At 38.3% G+C, this 21,587-nt stretch overlaps 1 protein-coding gene across 1 annotated transcript; it reads left to right on the top strand.

The window, feature by feature from the left end:
* The first annotated feature begins 166 nt into the window (after window positions 1–166).
* LOC143300150 (programmed cell death protein 6-like) lies at window positions 167–15,050 on the top strand. The gene is made up of 6 exons (XM_076613688.1): window positions 167–413; window positions 1,555–1,616; window positions 5,187–5,231; window positions 5,660–5,818; window positions 7,342–7,451; window positions 10,796–15,050. Exons 1-6 carry the CDS (start codon window positions 316–318, stop codon window positions 10,895–10,897), a joined length of 576 nt encoding a protein of 191 aa, XP_076469803.1. The 5' UTR covers window positions 167–315; the 3' UTR covers window positions 10,898–15,050.
* The last annotated feature ends 6,537 nt before the right edge of the window (window positions 15,051–21,587 follow it).

Genomic DNA, 21,587 nt, shown 5'->3' with positions numbered 1-21,587 from the left:
AAAGTTCATGCAAGAAATATGCTCAGTTGATAAATGCACTGGTTAAAATAAAAACCATAATTACCATTTTCCCTATATGGAAATGTGATGGGTGTAAACTGAAAAAATTGATAAATAGTTTATATATTTTATGGGAGATTAAGAACTGAAGGGGAGACTACTTGAACCGTGAGTACTTCCTGCTAACAGGAAAGTTGGAGAACATTGAGAAACAGCGTTGCTTTATTTCGTTACGGTGACTAACAATAGACTGACACGTCTCCCGAATTGTCCCAACAATTTGTGCAGTTTTAGCAACAGTTTGTGGTGAATAAGATGGCTTACAACTACGGCAATCCTGGTCAACAGCAGCAGTACCGGCCACCAGTACCAGGCCAAGTTGATCCTAATTTTCTGGCCGGAATTTTCCAAAGGTAATTAATACGTTTATAATTTTGCTAAGAACCTGATTTGCTAGTTTTGTATAATTCATACCATTGTTGGGTAAGCCATTATTGTCTTTATTGTAAAACAATTGTGTGCTTTAAAAAAAAAGCATTTTGTAATTTTATCGGGTTTTTTTTTCCATTTTAAGTTAAATAATAAAGATTTTAAAAATATATTATTCCGTTTTTGTTTCTCGGCAATATCCACAATTTTCCCCCCTCGGGACGCAGTGAGTAATGTTCACAACAAGGCATGGATGTTCACTTTGCCAGTCACACAGAGGAGTGGAGGGGAAGAAATGTGAATAGCCAGTTTCTCAGCGAGGCCTGTCAGGCCTCTTATTTGGACAAATCTATACACGCTGCACCACATCTGCTATGCAGATGCGTGACAACAGCATAACAACATGCTAGTAAGGACTTGAGTGGATTGATATATACAATTGTGTACCTGTCAGTATCAGAGTGGATTTCTTGATAAAAGTTTGCCAGAGGACAGCGCTTGCTTTTGCCTAGTGCGTGCTGCACACGGGACTTTGGTTTATTATATTATCTGGACTAGATGCTCAGTTTGATTTTCCAGTCAAACTTCGGAGAAAAGGCAAGAGAGGGATTTGTATCTAGACCCAGATGAAAAGTGTATTAGCAGATAAGCATCATAACCAGTATGCCACCATCCTAAAAGATTTTAAAAGCTTTTTATTGTCTTAGTTTAACTTAGTTGACCTAGACTGCTAGAGATCACGCATGCTTGCGTGCATGCGTGCGTGTATGTGTGTGTGTGTGTGTAGGCAAGAAAAGATTATATTGTCTTTGTTCTTATCTCATTTAGAACAAAATTCCTCTGGTTTATCTGTATCATTTTAGTCATCAATTATAAGAGGCAATCTATCTAACAATGATTCAAATGAATTGAATGTATTGTTTTTATATTATAATATAAATATTCTTTTTATTGCTAGAACCAAACTGAACTAAGAATTATCATTGTCTTTGCATTGTTTGTGTTATATTTTGAACTTAGAAATTGGAATGATTAGTGTGAAAGTAGAAATATGATAAGAAGAAATAAGATAAAAATAAAATGACAAAATTAAACAGCTTGTGGTTTCCATTGCTTCTGTTATAGGATCGACAAAGACAGAAGTGGAAACATTTCAGCCAATGAGCTTCAACAAGCACTTTCCAATGGTAAGTATTATGATTTTTGGTGTTAGAAATTGACATGTCTAAAAAAAAATTAAAAAAGAAAGAAAAGTCAAGTCCAAGATTTGAATCTGGAAGTCTGTTTCCAATTGTAGCATGCTCACATATTGAACATGGTCTCTCGAGGCCTTCCCATGGATGCAGTAGACAGAACATTGTTTTAGATGTTATGTACATGGCCTTGGAGATCTTTTCCAACCCCTTTTCTGGCAAAACTGGCAGATGTGTGTGTGCATACACGTGTCATGGTAGCTGGTGTGTGTGTGTGTGTAATTTGGAAGTTGGGGAATGTACTGCGTGTATACATGTATGTGTGATATTGATAGATATTAGTGTTTGACTTGGGTGAGTTTGAATATGCGTGGATTGCGAGAGCTATGAGAATGACTGAGGCACTGAATGTAGTTGCACATTGCATACACATGTTCAGTTTTCTTTTTTGACTCGCTTGTGTAAACAAAGTGAGCCTATGTTTTAACCTGGTGTTCGGTTGTCTGTGTGTGTGTGTGTGTGTGTGTGTCTGTGTGTCCATGGTAAACTTTAACATTGACATTTTCTCTGCGAATACTTTGTCAGTTGACACCAAATTAGGCATAAAAATAGGAAAAATTCAGTTCTTTCCAGTCATCGTTTAAAACAATATTTAACCTCTGGGATGGGCACAAAAAAATAAAAAAATGAAGCCTAATTATACTGCATTTACTGTTAATTTATATTTATATTTTTTGTATTCTCTAAACTTGGCACTTTGATCTGATATTCTGACACAACAACAAGAACAGTCATTATTATCATTTTTTGTTCAAACAAGAACTTCTTTTGCTAAGCATGGAAGTTTATTATTTATTTTGCAAATGTTTTGGTGCAGATAGTAAAGAAGGGAAATTGCTCTGTAATTAATGCTAGGGGACTTAATTTGCTTTAAACTAATCTTTCTCATCTTAAACATTACATTTTGAAATTACTCAATACATAAAAAGCTTGTGTGTTTTACTGTCAGTGTACAGGGCTTTCGCTATGTTCATTTGCCCAAGTGGTCTTTTTCGGAAAATGCTAAAATCAGTACGACGAGTGGACTTCACAGATCTATTGGCTGAGCCCTGAAGGTCATGGGCAAAAATCAGTTGCATACACATATTTATACACATTCAAAGCGCGTGTTCATATTCTTCGCGAACGCGAACGACGCCATTTTGTTTCAAGTTGTTGACCTGCCCGTTCAATCCTGTATTCAATGGACAATACACGATAACATGTGATGGAAAGTTGGAGGAAACCGTTACATATTTATTCAGAGAAAGATTTGTGAACGCCTCATCACTTACTGGATTATGCCCCAAACTGCCATAAAAATATCCACAGAATCAGTCGGAATTCACAGTTAAAAATTGTAAACCGTGAGAGTTAATACCCTTGAATTGATCATGATGAAACGAAAAAATTTCCAGTCTTGAGTTTTCTCAAAATGAAGTCCTTTTCACTTCTTAGGACATTTAGAAGTACTTGTACTTGGCTCTACGTGTTATTAGTTTAACAAAATACTAAATTTTCATATCAACTTTAAAACTATAAAACTAGAATGAACATAAAAGAGAAATTGAATCGACCGTGTCGTACTACACATTCCCGGCGGGTGTAACTAAATTTGTACATCTATCTAGATCTAGTGAAAATGGCTAAATGTTGCAGTGTGATTGCGGCAATAGCCATTAAAAAAATTTTTTAATTGCCCTTAAAGATTTTTTGAATGCCCAAGATACACCAGAATAATATGATTTAAACAGCGTTCTCACTGCGAATACCGCAATTGATTTATCGCCCTTTAAAAAAGTATGTTCAAATGTTAAATTTTAGAACGTCAGTTCCGAAGCCACGATAGTGTAATGGATAAGGCAGTTTCTTCTCACCCGAACACGCGGGGTTCGAATCTGGTTAAGACTTCTTTTTTTTTTTCTTTTTTCTTTTAAAACGCGAAGCTTTATAATAACAAATACAGAACACATTTTAACGATTAGATTTTTTTTTTTTTTTAAAGTGTATGACAAGTGAGTCTTGAAGGCCTTGCCTCTCTTGTTGTGGAATTGACATTGTATCTTTCTTTTTTTCATTCATTTAATTTGTTGTTTTCTTTTTATATTTGACATGCGCTGCTGCCAAGAAGAAAATCTCTGTATCAAAGTATAGACAATAAAGTTTTTGTGTATTGTATTGTGTATTGTGAATATGTATACATGTATACATTGTGTCAGTGTGTGTGTGTGTAAGCATGTGAGTGTGCTATGAGTATGAGTATGCATATATCTGTCACTCTCTGTCTCTCTCTCTCTGTATATGTGTGTGTGTGTGTGTGTGTGTGTGTGTGTAGAGAGAGAAAGAAAGAGAGAGAGAGAGAGAGAGAGAGAGAGAGAGAATCTATATAGATAATAAGATATAAAAAATTATATGCATTATCCTGCTTAGTGACACCGAAAGATTTTTTTCTTTTGATTAATTGCACATAATTATCATTGTGCATGTGTGTGTGTATGTGTGTGTTTTGTTTGTGGGGTGGGGCCTGGGTACATTCATTTGTTGCTGATCAGTGCATTGGGTTTATGCAAAGGTCAGGCAAGTACTACAGTTGTTGTTTTTTTTCCTTTCTTTTTCAGCGTGTTCCATATGTGTGTGTGTGTGTGTGTGTGTGTGTGTGTGTGTGTGTATGTCCGCATACTCTGACTCCAGACCTCTGTGAAACTGAAATTCACCTCTGTCCTTTAGTTCAGTGCATTCACTTGACTGAATTGTGGTGACTGACAGGGTGCTAGTCATTCAAAAGAGTAAAGGGAGGTTGCTGCAGTAATCTCACATATATTCTGTGACAGGGCCGTACATGTGTTTCTGTTCTTGTGTATGCAAGTAAATATGAGCAAGCACTTATCCATGGATTTGTAAATTCCAGGTGACAGTGAAAGGTGTCTTTATGACTTGTTGATATATATAGGGAAATACTGTACTTACTGTCAAGAACAAAGACTAGAACACAGCACAAAACCACACATTCCCTATTCAGTATTTGTTTTGATACAAAAGTCTTGAACAGACTCATTCAAGTCATTGTTGAAACAGAACAGAGACACTTAGAAACAACAGTTTCAGAGACAGTTTCGTGTTTTGAAAGATGGTTTTATTAATTGATATTGTGCCAGTTCTAAACCTGAGGCTATTTGGGTCCAGATGCATAGATTGTGTGATCATGTATGCTGTGTGCTCATGTCCTTGAGTACAGCATCCCCTTGGATTCTTTGAAAGTACTTCCATTGATTGAACCAGTTACATCATAATTTGTCAAATATTCAGCTGTATGTGAAGCTGGAATTTCTTAACTTTTTTTTTTTTAATATCAGTTCAGACAAACAGTTTAATCTATCCCTGTTAAGTTATTCTGTTGTTCTAGAACTGCACCTGTTTTACAAGCGTGTGTCATTCTGTTTGCGTGCATGTGGTGAGTGCATGCGAGCATGTGTTTTGGTGTCATTATGCTAAACTTAAATTCTTATTTTATATCTTCCTGTATAGGTACATGGACACCGTTTAATCCAGAGACTGTTCGACTCATGATCGGTGAGTATGAACAATTTTTTTTTTCTTTGGTATTGTATTTTCTGGCCAAAAGGCGATAAAAGCACATAAAGTGCACACCTTGAATTTGAAGGGAAAGAGTTATTTTTAACATGAATAAGTTGCACATCCAGCAAACTTGCACACAGGAAAAAGGTTTTAGAAAAACCCTTTGTATTAAACTATGATTTTTGAACAGCTTGTTTGTTGGTGGTGATGCTCTATGAGTGTGTATGTGCCCTCTTCATATTTCTTTTCTGTATTTTTGACTATTTCTGTTCTGTTCCCTGATTATAAAGTCTCATTCTGTGATAATGACAATATTTTTGGCTTATGTTCTTTAACTATTTGTTACCCTTTTGTACAAAGAAAAAAAAATCAGCTGCAACATTTCGCCCAATGTAATCCTTGCTGTGCTTTGCTGTTTGCAGGCATGTTTGACCGTGACAACTCTGGTACCATCAACTTCCAGGAGTTCCAGGCCCTGTGGAAATACGTCACTGACTGGCAAAACTGCTTCCGCAGTTACGACCGGGACAACTCGGGTTCCATTGATAGAAATGAATTGAGGAATGCCCTCACTGGCTTTGGTAAGAATCCAATAGGAATGAGTTGTCACTGAGTAAGGAATACGGTTAGCCTTGCTGTTTGCTTTGTTAAGAATCCAGTAGAACTAGAAATGAGTTAAGGAATGCCCTCACCGGCTTTGTTAAGAATCTAGTTGGAGTGAGTTGAGGAATACCCTCACTGGCTTTGGTAAGAATCCATTTGTAGGAATGAGTTGTCACTGAGTGAGGAATACCATTGCTGCTTACTTTGTTAAGAATCCAGTGAAACTAGAAATGAGTTAAGGAATGCTCTCACTGGCTTTGTTAACCCGGAGAGCGCGATGAGCCACGATCGTGGCTTTCCTGGTAAAGTGCGATGGGCCACGATCGTGGCTCTGTTTACATAAGGTCCGACATCGTACGGCTATACTCGGCAGCCTTCGTAAAACTGCCTCGTTCTGGTGTTACTGCCTCCCTGCTTGTGTTTGCACAAACTTTGACCGATTTTATAAGTCCAGATCTTCGTATTTTTTGTAAACAATGAGTGACACTGAAGTTGACAAAGCTCAGGAACTGAGTGACCTTGTGACCAGTGATGATTCATTTGCTGACAGGGATCTGGTGAAAACGGCTTTGTTATTTTGACACTTGGGCATGCTGGCTTGCTTGTTCATTCAGTTTTGTGTCTCCAGCCACAAAAACTGGGAGGTGGGTGATGGGGGTGGGGAGGGGTGGTAAAGTGGATAAGGCATGGGTCTATTGTGATTTCAAGCTAGAAAACTGGAAATTATTTTGATTTAAAGCATTCTTGCTGCTTTTGAAAGCAACATGAGCTAAAAGAAAACATTTATTTCTGTTTTTGCCTGTGATTGCATAAAGTATTGTAGATGTGCGCGTGCGTGGCGTCGGTGGGTGTGTCTCAAACAAATAATACAATGCTTATAATTTCATTGTTTCAGTTATATTCATATCATGATTCTGCAGCCAGAACATTTTCTGCACAGTTTAATGCCAATTTTGAGATTTTGATGTGAAAATACCTATAAACATTGTGGTTGACGTTTTTGGAAAACAAGTGTGCAAAATTTGTTGTTTATATCCTGTGGAATATCTCCAACTACTTACAAGGTACAGCCTTTTTCTTACTTTTATCTGATTCTTCATTCACTCTACTTTCCAAAAATGTATAGGTTTACCTATTTATTCTTACTGATAAGCATACAAATGCCCCAAATCAGAACACAGGTAGCGGAGGCAAACTATCCCTTTGTTTTAAGCATGATTTCTGTATGTATGTTTTATTATATCCAGCACTTTGAGGGTTAAAAATCCAGTAGAAATGAGTTGAGGAAAGCCCTCACTGGCCAGCAGTGGGAATGAGTTATGTCACTTGTGCAGTCATTGGCCAGTAACACTGGATGTGTGGGCTAATTTAATGGAACACTGATGATCTACAGTTTTGACTGTCCCCATTTCATTTAATGCTGATTTATTTACAGTGTAGTTTAGCCGTATTTGGTGGTTTTGTTTTGTATTGTTATTCTTTTTTTTTTCTTTTTGTGCAGGTTACCGGCTGTCTGACAGATTTTATGACATCCTGTTGAAAAAGTTTGACAGGCAGGGAAAAGGGACGGTGGCCTTTGATGACTTCATTCAGTGTTGTGTGGTTCTGCAGGTAAGTTCTGGTGTCTGTTGTTGTGGGCTGATTGCTTGTTGGTTGGCTGTTGGCTGTCTGGTTGTTTTTATAAAAAAATAACATGTCGAGATGGCTGCCGGAAAAAAGGGCGCTAGCCAGGGGGACAAAGGGGAGGTTACCTACTTCCGGGAGGTTATCAGCCGTAGTACTTTCGTTTTCTCCGCATAGGCGGATAGTAGTTTGCACAGGACAGGAATGTCAGACCCCTGCCGGAGTCTGCACTAGTTGGGTCACGGTAAGTATGTTATTTAAACGTAATTTTAGATAGAAAATTTCCTTTTTAGAATATTAGAGGAAAAAAGGATAGTTATTTCTGACTCTCCCAAACACAAGAGCTACTTAAGCACAGTCATTGTATTATTCACTTTCTTTATTGCAGGTGTAAGATGTTTCATCTATTGATGAGTTTCAGTCAGATTCCTCAAACAGCTGATGGCAGATAAACTCAATGAAACAACAGAGCCAGCAAGAAAATCCTGCCGGATATTAAAAACCGAAAGTAGATAGGATTCTTTTAATTCATCTGGAAATGTAAGCATAACATTTTTTTTTTTAATAATCAACATTTAAAAATTTTTTCTTTTACATGTAGACAAATATGCAACAACAAAAGCAACAACAATTTCACACCATATACCATTGTAATAAACTAAAGACAATAATAATAAGTAAAATAGGATAAAGTAGATAGGGCATAAGTCAATGGGTAAACATAACATTACTTTCCTCCCACAATCTATACATCCAGAATGATTCATTGTCAGTGGTGCTCAAACAAAAAAAACTATAAAGACACTGGGAGCTTTCCCAAATTCTACTTGGACACTGGTGCAGTCCTTTCTGTGGCTGATTCAGAAGATAGTTAATTAACTCCGGGCCCCACTGTTTTCAACCGTTTCAAATCAAGGGCTCCAATCGGGACCTTAGTTTTGGAGTGGCACCTGATTTCCATGACGTTATGAGCTAAGAATATCTCAACTGACCTTTCCACAGTCCACCGTGACTTTTGGATTCAGTGTGTGTTTCTGTGCTCGCGAGCAGGAGAGTTATTTTCGTGGTGACTGGTTCACCTGAACAGTACCTGTCAACAGTGACTTTGTCAACAGTTTGCTTTCCTGAACACAAAGCAAGAGTGTCCTGTCGTCTGCTGTATGCCACGCCTCCCGATTCACTTTACATTTGAGAGGGAGAGTGGTCATGAGTCGTTAGTGTAATTTGTAACTTTTTCTTTCATGTAAAACATTCTGAGCTCTTATAAAGGGTGCTATACAAATGCACATTATTATTATTATTATACAGTATATGTTAGTGCTGGATAGTTTTGAGCCACAGATCACACCATATACTGTATTACTATCAGGACTGTTCATGTTTATTCAAGCTAGAAATATAATCTTTTGACAACTGTTATGATGCTATCTTAACTTCTGATTGCTGAAGGAGTAAAGCTCAACGACGGGTCAACCTGTCATGTGTGGGCAATACGGCCACAACTGATGTAAACAGTGACATCAGCAGCATCTCAGACCAAAATGAAAGGAACAAACTAGTTACAGAAGGGTGTTTTCATTGATAAGATGTGACACCATAGATCTGACATAACAAAGATTGGTGACGCACAAGGAAAGATTACTGCTGCTGACGAACGTGTTTGTCAGTGAAGATTTATCCCACTGAGGGCCTTTTTTTCTCATGACAGCCTCCAGTGGGGAATGTACTGTTGTGCTCAGCTAAACCATTGCAGCTGCTCAAAAGTGCTGGAAGTAACATTCACTGCACTTGCAGTTCATGTCACATTTTACTTATTTTACCTAGGTTCATCAGTCTCAAGGAGTTGTAAACATTTCGTTATTTCTTATGATTACAAACGAGGAGGAAGGTGGCAGAATGGTTGAGATGGTTATCTGCCAGTACAGTGTCTGTGAGGGTGTGGGTTTCGAATCCCGCTATCGCCCTCTTCCCAAGTTTGACTGGAAAAATCAAACAACAGAGCGTCTAGTCATTTGGATAAGATGACAATTTAAACAAGTACTTGGCGCACTAAAAAAAAAAAAAAAAAAAACCAAGGAAACAAAGAGTGTTGTCCCCTGGCAAGATTCTGTATGAGAATAGGTACACACACACACACACACACACACACACACACACACACACACATATATATATATATTATTTATATATATATAATGATATAGGCTTCTCTCAAGGCTTCACCAAGCTCATTGGGTTATGCTGCGGTTCGGCATCTGCCTTGCAGATGCAGTGTAGCGTGGGATTTGTCCTAATGCAGTGACATCTCCTTGAGAATCTGAAACTGGTTATAAACAAGTTAGCATTAATTGATCTTTTTCACCCATCCTGCAAAAGGTTTTTCACAAACAAAGAAAATAAAATAATATTTTACTCCACAAGCCAAACTGAGAATGAATGTTGACAGGTATAACTCGCACAACAACTGTGTAGTAGTGTGAGATCGATGGAGGAAAAAAGAGAAATAGAGACAAATCATGTTTGTGTGAAGTGCGTGTCTGCATGCAAACTGTGTGGATCTGTGCATTGTTCATGGTTTATTTTTTCTCTACGTTGAACCATTTTGATGAATGTGTTGTTTGTCAGCTGCACATCTTTTCTTCTGATATTTCACTTTTTACTATATTGCTTTGGTCACAGATTTTCTTTGGACTGATTTACTCAATTACTGTGATTGGATCAGTTTATTCAGCATCTACAAAATCAGAATAATTTCTGAGCATATTGCTTAGGTAATAGATTTTTATATGGGCAGAAATGATTGTTATATTGTCATACTGAAGTGGCAGTTGTTCCGTTGAAACATCATCCACTAGACAGAAATATAACTCTTATGATGATTCTTATGAAATCGCAGTCCTAGCACTTCCTTCTCCATCACCATTGGGCTGGTCTGTGTTCAGTTAACAACTGTTTCACTTATTTTCCTTCTTCCTTCTTTGATGGCCATTTTATTTTCAGTGAACAAATCTCATGCTTCTTTCTTGTGAGCCCTGACAAAATGATATTTGTGTGGCCTAGAATCTGTCCCCAGACAGTAATAACACCCCTTAATTCTTTTGTGTGTGTGTGTGTGCATGTGTGATAAACTTCCTGACTTTAAGGAAATAATTCATTGACAAGTCTTAGACATTTCATGAAAAAAAAAAGAATAATTTTAAAATAGAAATTAGGCATGCTTTTTGTTTTTCTCAAAGTAAAGAGAGAGATTTCTTGCACTTTAAGTCTTATTATATTACCTATGGCTTTTAGTTTTCCTTTAAAAGAATAAATTGCTCTTCATTCTATTTCAGACGTTGACCAGCGCTTTCCGGGTGCATGACCAAGACCAGGACGGGTGGATCCAGATTTCTTACGAACAGTTCCTCACCCTCGTCTTCAGTCTGAGAAGCTGAAGCCTGCTCTTGTCTGTCGTTTCTCTCCTCATCCATAAACTTTGTTTCATGCTTCCTACTGTTCTGTCAACACTCTCCAGTGTTTATGCGTTTGCAGCGCCTGTGCTGTGGAGAATAATTTTGAAGACATCCTGGGGATGATTTGGGTTTTAATGACCATGCAGTATTTGCCCATCATGGCAAGAACACAACAAGGTTGCTGCGTTTTTAGGCTTTGCTGTTTGAAGAAAAAGTATCTTGGGTGTCAGAAATTGTTTTGGTCTGTGAAGATTTTTTTGTTTTGTTTTGAGTGTAACAGAGGTGTTTGTATATCCAGATTTGCTCAATAACAACAATTTTTAGATTTTAATGTAAAATGAGGTATGTTTTGTAATGCTTCATCTTTACAAATATAAATTGATCTTTTATTGTTTTCTCATGTACTAAAAAGTGCAAAAATGGAAGCTGGAATTTTTTGTCTGTCTTTTTTTTTTTTTTTTTTAATTCCTGAAGAGCATCTAGAATTAGAGAATTGAGAAACTGAAACTGTTCCAGAGCACAGAATCTGTTGTGGCCTTTCTGTAGGCTTCTTGCCATTCTCACATTCACAGCGTTTCCCTAGAGTATGCGATGAGACATTAGATTTTACAAATATTACTTGAAAAATTATAGGTGTTTATATGAATGTAGACATCCCTGGAAAATTCAGTGATTTAATGTTGTGATTACACTTACTTTTAGATACTGTCAAAAGAAATTTGACATGTCTTTCAGCTGCATTGGTTTTTCAGTTTCTGAAACTGATCAGAAAGTAAAAAGATGGGTCAGACCTTGTCTTGATTTTGATTTCTTTTTGTGTGTGGACGTTTTGGCCAACAGCTGCATTCAGACTGACATTATTTTGTTTTCTTTATTGTGTCAGCAGTATGAATAGTAAAATGTTTATAATACATGTGTTGTGCTGTTCTGCAGATTTTTCTAACGACATGGAATGGCCAGTCTCCTGTATCAACAGGTTTTCGAAACAAACGACGGTTTGAATGTGAACTTGCTGGTGATATTTCAGGATAATAGGCTTGCTTTGTATTTTTATATAAAAAAAAGAGTGACTAGTAGATCTGGATGAGAACAGTTAAGTGATAGAAGCTCTGTTCTTGTGAGGAGATAAACTGTGAACATGTTTGAAATTAGTGCTTAGCAACTAACATCTGATGAGTTTGTACTGTTTGGGGTATGAGCTGATAGCCTGAAGTCTATGCTGAAGTATTTGTCATGTCATGTTCCTTTGTATGTATGTCCTGTTTCATTCAAACTTTGATGTTTATTTTTTTGTCTGTCATCACCAGTTTCTGCCATTCCTTGTACAATAGGCTTTGTGCCATGTGGTCTGTGGGACAGAAAACAAAGCGACTGCAATAGGTCATCCAGCCAACTTCAATGTCCAAGACAATTCATAATTGGATAGAAATGATAAAGTGAAAAGTTTGCAGTTATTTCTGCACAAAGACCGTAATTTTTATCACCAATTTTCATTTGGCAAGGAAGGAGAGTGGATTTTTATTTTCATTAAAAGAAAGAAAAAAATAAAATATATTCATTTATCATTTGCACTTCTTTTGACTTGGCAGATGATGTTTCTCCTATTCAAGCTATATGTTTGCAGTACAGTAATGGTGTTCTGTGAGGATGTCAGCAAGAGAACTGGGTAGAACAGGGAGGAGGTGTAAACTGGAGTGAATTGTGATCTGGCTGTTCATCACAATTGTTTGGGAAAGAAGCAGTGAAGGTTGTGTGTGCACAGTTCACTTGGCACAGTTTGAAAAAAACAACCACCAAACTTGTCCTTGGATGGGTTTTGAACAAAGCATTGAGAAGGCATACATTTCTGTCACCGTGAGCATTTTGTTGGTATTGCTGTTACTGTTCATCTTTTATGAGGTGGTTGTTGTTGGTGGTGTTTTTGTCATCTCAGAGGCCTCTTATGCCATAGACTTTGACTCTCCCAGTTGTGGAGAATGAGTGTAGTCTGTGCTTCATCATATCTGTGTTTACAGTGCAGCAGTTGCTTGCCCTTTGGTCTGCTGATTTATGTCTCTCTCTCTCTCTATATATATATATTTCCCACACCACCCAATTATTATTATTTTTTTTTTTTTATTGTGTTCACTTTTGAAATTCTGTGCTATAAATTAACTTTTATTCTTTTCGCCACATTGTGTGTTGTTTCACTTTATACTTTTTATAAAAGAATGTGGAGAAAAAAAGTTGCTGTATTGAACAATGAGGACAGGAAAGAATCAATACAACTCCTTCCCTAAAAGACAGTGATATTGGTTTGTAGGGTCTTTTCGTTGTGCCAGACATGAATTTTTCTCTCGATGCCACTGGTGGAGTCTCACAGCTACAGTGGCTGTCCATCCACAGTGTGTGGGTCACACACAAAGGAAACCAACAGCAACTGGAGATGGATATTGGTTGTGTCAGTTTTAGTTATATTCAACTCAGCAGACGTTATGTATCACCGTGGCCTAGACTAACAGAGGAATGAACCAATAGTACCCTTCTCTCATGTACTCCCCTCATCACTTCACTAACATTGTACTGCAGGTGGAAGGTGGCAGAATGGTTAAGACGCTCAGCTGCCAATACAGAGAGTCCGTGAGGGTGTGGGTTCGAATCCCGCTCTCGCCCTTTCTCCTAAGTTTGACTGGAAAATCAAACTGAGCGTCTAGTCTTTCGGATGAGATGATAAACCGAGGTCCCGTGTGCAGCACGCACTTGGCGCACTGAAAAAGAACCCATGGCAACGAGAGTGTTGTCCTCTGGCGAAATTACGTAAAATGAAATCCACTTTCATAGGTACACAAATATGTAAGCATGCACTCAAGGCCTGACTAAGCGCGTTGGGTTATGCTGCTGGTCAGGCATCTGCTCAACAGATGTGGTGTAGCGTGTATGGATTTGTCCGAACGCAGTGACGCCTCCTTGAGAAAGTGAAACTGAAACTGTACTGCAGTCAGCATGGAAATTCTGTGCTGGAAATTTCCTCTTTTCCATTGCTCTTTGTTTCTGCCTTTTTTCTTCCTTCACTGTTCTCTTCTTTTTGCTGCCTTTCCAGTCCATTCTTTTTCTGAGCAAGCCTTGACACTTTTATCTCTTTTCCAGAGTCTATGGTGTACTGTTTCTGCTGTTTTGCTCTGGTGAAAAGTTGTGAATTTGTAAACACTGGGGTGGGCACAAGCGGTCCACTCTGCAGTGTTATTTGCCATTTAATTACACATACTTAACCGTGGCCCTATGGAGCTAAATGGTTAGGATAATGTCGTGAAGTGTTCGTAGGTTTATCTTCATGTTTTTTTTGTTTTGTTTTTTTTTGCATGTGACAGTTTTGTGGTGAACACAATTGGACATTTATATAGTTGGGCAGTCCTGATATGGCCCTGTGCAGTCGGCTGGACGAAAACAGGAAAAGCAACGATAACTTGTCAGCTGCCTTGTTCAGGAACAGCTCTTTGGCAGGTGAATTGTTATTCATAAACAGTTTGATTCCCTAATGTTTAACCAGTTTGTCTTCAATGTTTTTTTTTTTTTTTTTTTTTTTTTAGTTTACTCACATCATTTTCCTTATTTTCATGCAGAGACGTTCAGAATGATTTTCTCTGATCAGTTGTGTAAGTTATCAGTGTCCTTGCCTGCCATAAGTTCATCTGCTGTTTGTATATTATGTGTATCTGCATTGATGTAGAGAGAGACAGTTTAGTTTTCATGTGTATATAAGTCATACATGTGTTTCTGGGGAGGAAAGCATGAAATATGGAGCACATTTGGCCAATTTTATCTGAAAATGAGATGTTCTCTGTTATTATGTCACATATTTTTTGTTTCTTTTTTTTTATATTATATAATATTCAGCATGTTCCTAACATTTGTAAGATGTGTTTGGAGTACTAAAGCTTTCAGCATCATCAGAAAAAGCATGGAAAGAACAATATCTCATTGACAGAAGTGTCCAAGCAGGAAAATGGACATGGTGGTTGCCAGAAAAAATTGTAGGGGAGGGTAGGGACAATAAATTTGTTTTGATGTTCCACCCATGTCATGATAACATAAGATATTTTGGAAGAATACAGGTTGTAAGATGGCCCTTTTACCGAAGTTTCTGTGTGATTTACCTAAATAATGATCTGTAGCAAAGTTATACACAAAATGTGTGGACTGAAATTAATCAGTAGGGTGTGGTGCTATGTTGATATATATATATTGTGGTGAAATTACCAAAATTATTGTACACCCAGAACTTTGAACTGGTAAGTTTTTCAATTTAACCGTTGGGCATTTGATGGGAAACAGGCCAAGTTGGTGCACAATGTTCTTCAGAAGAAAAAACCCAAGAAACTTCAGCTGGAATTAGCTGTATGTGTGAGGAACAGAAGGGAAAGTTCCAGGAGTTTTTTGCTTTTACTCTTAACCCCCCCCCCTCCCTCTGCCTAGATTTTGTTACATTCATGGATTATCATGTCAGGGGCACCTCCTAGGTCAGCAAATTTCTGCTGAGTGTGTAATGAGATTCCAGGTGTTTTACTCTTGTTATATATTGGACTTGAGTATAACACTTCTGTATTATCATGTTCTCTGCAAGTCTAACTTCATAAAAAATGGTGACAGCATTCCAGTAAACGCCATTCAAAACAACAAAGAACTATTTGGAATGCAAATTAAATAAACTGCACAAGCCAGGCTGGCAAAATGTTAGCAAAACCACCTTCTTCAAATGAATGAAGATTATTCTAACACAAATTTATAATATGTACCCAGTTAAAAGAACACTTTCTTTTTTCACTGGTTTGCTGGAAGCAAGAAGAAAAATTATTTGTTTTTTAATTGCTCCAGCAAGTAGAAGTTTACCATCTCAATAATGCGCTTGAGCATATAACCACTGTACTTAACAAAAGTTAGTTCATTTTGTGGCTGTTGTTTGGTTTCTTTGTGTAATGTTATTCCATATGCTGTTTTCTATATTGTATGATGTTTAATGTATACATATGAGCACAATGTGCATGAATATTTCTATATTCAAATGTTTTTGGTTTTTTAATTTAAGATATTTTGGTGGTAGATATATTAACAGTCATTCTTTTATATGGATCCTGAGATTGAAACACATGCATATTTTCCTTTCATCAGTTCATGTATTATATTTTTTATTTCTCTCACCTTTATTTTCAATAAAACTGAGGAACTATCAATACATTGATATTAAAGGGTTTTTCTCACACACAGCATTTCTTGCTACTGCCAAGAATTTGCCATGGTAAATAGTGTGCTGGGATGAATGAATTAATACACTTCTAAATCCTCTCGATCTAAAAATACTTCATGGTGGGGGTAAATAAAAAGAAACCAGAATCTGAGAATGAAATATAAACCTCTTTGTAGTAGTATTAGTGTTTAATTTTTCATTAGTACTTGAACAATCTGAAGTTTTTGAACTGACCTATCAGCTGCATAAATTGCAGATGTTGAGAGCGAAGCGAATCAAATAATGTTCACTGCTCATGTTGTAGACGCCAAGCAAAAGGTGTCAAGTGGATGATACCAAAACCAAATGTAACAAGGCGGAGAAGTCTCATCTGCCATCACTGAATCACAAGTTGCAACACAACTGTTGCTTGGCATCTGCTGAAAGACTGTAACCGATCTTCCTTCCTTCCGACTCCGACTGGCTTCAGCTCCAGCCCGTCATTTACTGCTGCTTTGATCCATGATCCCTACACTAAGAATTAAAAATATTACCTAAATCCTTTTTCTTTCTTTGGTGTTGGTTCACAGGGGGGAAAAAAATCTTCCACCATCAGTTATGGTCTGTGGTGCTAATAAGGGCAGTATGGTTCTTTCTTGCTAGCAAGGTGAAAGGCTAAGAGTCACATGTGTGAAACAGCTGGAGGTGTGGGTGGTTTGAGCCATTCCCTCCACCAGATTAAACCGAGATAACTTTCCTAACTATTTTGCCACCAAGTTTCTGTGTGGAAAACACTCCTCAACACCAAACATTTCATGCTCAAAGCTCTCAGTCACAGGCTTTGGCTTATGTGAAAGTGCCACAATGGACTCGTTCATTCAAACTTGGTCAGGGAGCGAAGTTTAGTCATTGTTCTGTTGTGTGGGAAATAAGCTGCACTTGTCAAGTTTTGTTACTGTGTGAAAAATAGTCCTTTTAACATGACCCCCTGATGTTGACGGAAGTTGCTTTTGGCAGTGCTGTCTAGTTGACTAAAGTTGCCTATAGCAGCAAAAGAGTTAAACAACAGAAGGTGAACAGGCCCAGCACAACTTATCGACGGTCCACCAGTAGATATGTTCATGCAGCACTTGCACTGACAAGCCGACAATATTCCATCCATTTTCATTCTGGTTTAAACGCTCATTTCGCACGAATGGATGACTTCAACCCTTCAGCCTTCCCTAAGCAGTTGTGCCTCCATTAAACTTTGCGGCCAGTCACTTAGCAAAATTTATATTCACACCATGATGGCAGTAAAAGAGAAGGTGGCACTGCACTGTAGCGACATGAATCACCTCGTGGAGGTAGAACAGCCCAGATTTCACACACATAAATCTGTTGTGACAATACAATACAAATGACCAAACACAATACTGTTTGAAGAAGGCTGGACTCAAAGTCACATCATCATGAAACAGACTACCAATGTTCATACTTGCTGAGAAAATGCCAATGTGAAAGTTTACCAGACACCCCCACACATGGATGGAAACGTGGACAATTGGGTCAAGAAGGTAAAATAGACTCTTATGTAATCTATAAAAACTTTTAAAAAGCTTTGAAACAAATTTTGAGCTCTGTCAGGTTGTTGCACCAATATGAGACGTGTATCTATCTAAAAATGCACACACAAAAAAACCGAACAAAAAACACATAAGCATAATTGCAGACTTGCTATTCTAAAACGTTTCATATATTCTGCACTCTTTCATGCTGCTATAAGCAACATAAAATCAAAACTGACACATTTTCCACTCACTCTCCCCTTGCAACAAACAAATAAATAAAGCAATGAGAATTTGTCGTCAAACCTAAAAATGAATCCTCTATGAACAGTCTAACATCAACACATAAAACTCATATATCTTTGCACTGCATGTTAAGACTGCGGATATATACAGACAAACGATTAAAAACACAACTATGAATGGGCTATAATACATCAGTTTCTCGAGAAGACAAGTTTAGATGATAAAATGTTGGTCAATAAATGGATGTATTCACTCAATAGTATTTACAACAACAAAAAACTACACATACACACGCACATATTCCCTCTTTCCAGAAACTTAGTCATTTATTTACGTTTTTGGGGTTGTTGTTTTTTTGTCTCCCATGGCTGGTCAGACATCTGCTTAGCAGATGTGGTGTAGTGTATATGGATTTGTTCAAACGCTGTGACGCCTCCTCGAGTAACTGAAATGAATTGAACCTCCATCATTACAACTTGCTCGCAGGCAGTGGCAGCACACACATTCATGCACTGCACCATAAAAGATGAGAGCCATCATCACATCTTTTTGTCTGGATACTTTTTTCTCTTGTGCTTCAGAATTTGACAATTTTCATTTTCTCTATTTGGGTATGGTGGGGATGCTGCTGCTGCTGCTGCTGCTAAAGAAGTCCATTTAGGTTTGAGACTACTTGACAAGACTGTTCTGTATGCTTGTTTTCAAATTAAACACCAGCATCAGCCAGGCTTGAGAGACACAGTCATCTGCAATGGTTGGCCAGGGAATTTGAACAACACTCCCAAAGACACGCACAGCTGTGAAGTGAATGACCCTTGAAGGTTTTGCATTTCAGTCTACAGCTCGCTCGGCTCTTGGCAGGAGCCAAGAAGCCGCAGAAACATTCAGACTCTATGCAACTCAACAGCTTCGCACTGTTTACATTAAAAACTCTTCTGCTTCACATACACACAGCAATACAGACCAGAGAGCTGCCAGTACCAATCACACTCACGGTCTGTAACTTGACAGTAATATTTTCAACTGTCAAAGAGCTTTAAATATCATCTTAATTTCTGTACTGAAACCTGCACTGGCCTTTCAGAAAAAAAGAAGATTAACAAGTGAAAGAAAAATTTTCCTAAAAGTGCGTTTTCAAATACATTGACTTGATATTGCTCAACCAGAACACTTCAAGTCTCTTTTTCCATTCAGAGGAAATTCCAAGATAACTTTTGTGGGAAAGATTGCAGACCGTGAGAGTGACTGTCAGTGAGAATGTTCATCAAATACATCCCAAGGAAAAAGAAATCCTTTGAATTATCATTATAGAACTTTTTTTTTTTTTTTTTCCAAACAGTACCCTGATTCACGAGTGCTGAATACTGCTACCAAGATGGAAGGCGTCAGAGAGGTACAGAAGAAACCAAGTTTCATTTCCTGAAGCCCATGCATGACAAGGCAGAGAAAGAGGATGACTTAAAAAATGAAAAAAAAGCAACCCCCTAACCACACTATAGTTAGAATCAATAAGTACTTCAAATTAAATGGATAACATAATCATCTGGGTCAAAAAGAGCAACAAAAGAGAGGAAAGAAGAAACAAGAACGAATCTATGTTCACACATCAAACTTGTGCAGAGGTGCAGGCCAACAAGATCCCCAGTGAGAACCCCACCCCCCAGGACGCTGGTGCCCAGGTTGTGGTTCACAGGAACAGCTGGACTGACCACATCTCTCAGACCCGCCAAAGGCTGACAGCTAACATCAATCCCCCAACCAAGTACAGTTCTCAACAGGCTCCTGGCAAGAACAAGAGGCTTACCAACTCTAAACTTTGGAGGTAAAATTCTTGATGACGAGAGCCTTGAAAACATTTGTATCCCAAACACTGACATGTGAAGCCTCTCCCTATACCCAGGGTGGCAGGCAATGTGTCAGGAATGTGGCATGGACACGTGGGCCAAACAAAGACTGGCCTTGGACACCAGGGTCTTATGGAGGAGCATGTTTCATGACTGTATTCTACATATCATTTCAAAGCAGAAAAAAAATCTGAAGTAATAATGACATGAAGTTCCAAAAGTGTTACCCATTTCTTGACAATCAGCACCTTACTTTGGATTCTTTCATGCAGTCATGTCCTCCAGCTTCAACTTGTGTTTGCCATTACGCAAAACAGTTGTTTATCTACACAACACTTTGTTACTGTACAGTTGATGGGTGGCCTTCAAAACCATGATGTGTTGGCTGGCTGTGTGGCCCATGAACTGGCCCTACAGGAGTTCCTTTTTTTCTCTCACCTTCGGGACAGGATGCTGTGAGGCTGGAGCAATCACCAGCTGGTGTCTGGAGACTGGTGACAGTGTCACTGGAAACAGCACGCCTCTATCACCTTCTGAAGGCAGCCTGTGTGTCTGTGTGTGCCAAAGCTTTGATCCTTTGGTCTTCATTGGTATCACGAAATTCTGCTCCCTTAAGCTTCTTGTCAGAGCGTGTGTTGTATGGTAAAGTCTCACTCAGTGACATGGAGCAGTTCTGGTGGGGTGGGAGTCGCATGTGTTGGAACACAGAGTGGTGCACTCGTCCAACTCTCACAGCTGCTCTTTCCAGTGATACAAGACACTGCTCCATTTTTCTGTCACCATAATAACTCATAAAACATGAAAAATGGCCAAAACAGGGCACTAAGCACTCGTGATTATTAATCCCAGATAAAGTTATGTGGTAGGTTGTATCTAGCTGGCTAAAAATTACAGTTAAATGCTCTCACACCACTGTTCCACACCAAACCTAAAATCGGTAAGATACACAAGGAGTGTCCTGTCCTATCTTTCTGTACATTAAAGTCATTTATGTTTCCCTCACACGTGCACCTCATTCTTTTCATATATACATCTTTCAACTCCTGTTCACTCAGTCTTATCACATTTGCCACTGAGATCACTCCCGCAGTCAGTCCAGTTCATTCCTTCACACATCTTTTTTTGCCTCTATTGTCTCAGTTACTTCAGTCTGTCCATACATTCCCTAAAACCATGTTGCATTCAGGCATGAAAACTTACTCTTTTGTCGAAAATTCCAATGTTTTTTTCCTGACACTTCGTGTTAAAAAAAAAAAAAGATCCATAGAATCTCCCCCCCCCCTCCTCAGTCCTTCGCCTGGGTCATATGATGACTCAGCAAGGGAAGTAACACATCACTGCTCCAAATCATCAACCAATCACTGCTCAAACTGATCAACCAAGCAACACATCACTGCTCAAAATGATCAACCAATCACTGCTCAAACTGATCAACCAAGCAACACATCACTTCTCAAAATGATCAACCAATCACTGCTCAAACTGATCAACCAAGCAACACATCACTTCTCAAAATGATCAACCAATCACTGCTCAAACTGATCAACCAAGCAACACATCACTGCTCAAAATGATCAACCAATCACTGCTCAAACTGATCAACCAAGCAACACATCACTGCTCAAAATGATCAACCAATCACTGCTCAAACTGATCAACCAAGCAACACATCACTGCTCAAAATGATCAACCAATCACTGCTCAAACTGATCAACCAAGCAACACATCACTTCTCAAAATGATCAACCAATCACTGCTCAAACTGATCAACCAAGCAACACATCACTTCTCAAAATGATCAACCAATCACTGCTCAAACTGATCAACCAAGCAAC

The sequence above is a fragment of the Babylonia areolata genome, chromosome 26 (genome assembly GCF_041734735.1).
Source record: "Babylonia areolata isolate BAREFJ2019XMU chromosome 26, ASM4173473v1, whole genome shotgun sequence".
Taxonomy (NCBI): domain Eukaryota; kingdom Metazoa; phylum Mollusca; class Gastropoda; order Neogastropoda; family Buccinidae; genus Babylonia; species Babylonia areolata.
Note: the sequence above shows the minus strand (reverse complement) of the source record. Positions and strands in the feature narration are given on the sequence as shown.

Coding starts and splice junctions, on each gene's coding strand:
- LOC143300150 (XM_076613688.1), top strand. CDS start 316: ATGGCTTACAACTACGGCAATCCTGGTCAACAGCAGCAGTACCGGCCA. Junction 1,617..5,186: donor TCAACAAGCACTTTCCAATG/GTAAGTATTATG, acceptor CTTCCTGTATAG/GTACATGGACACCGTTTAAT. Junction 7,452..10,795: donor AGTGTTGTGTGGTTCTGCAG/GTAAGTTCTGGT, acceptor ATTCTATTTCAG/ACGTTGACCAGCGCTTTCCG.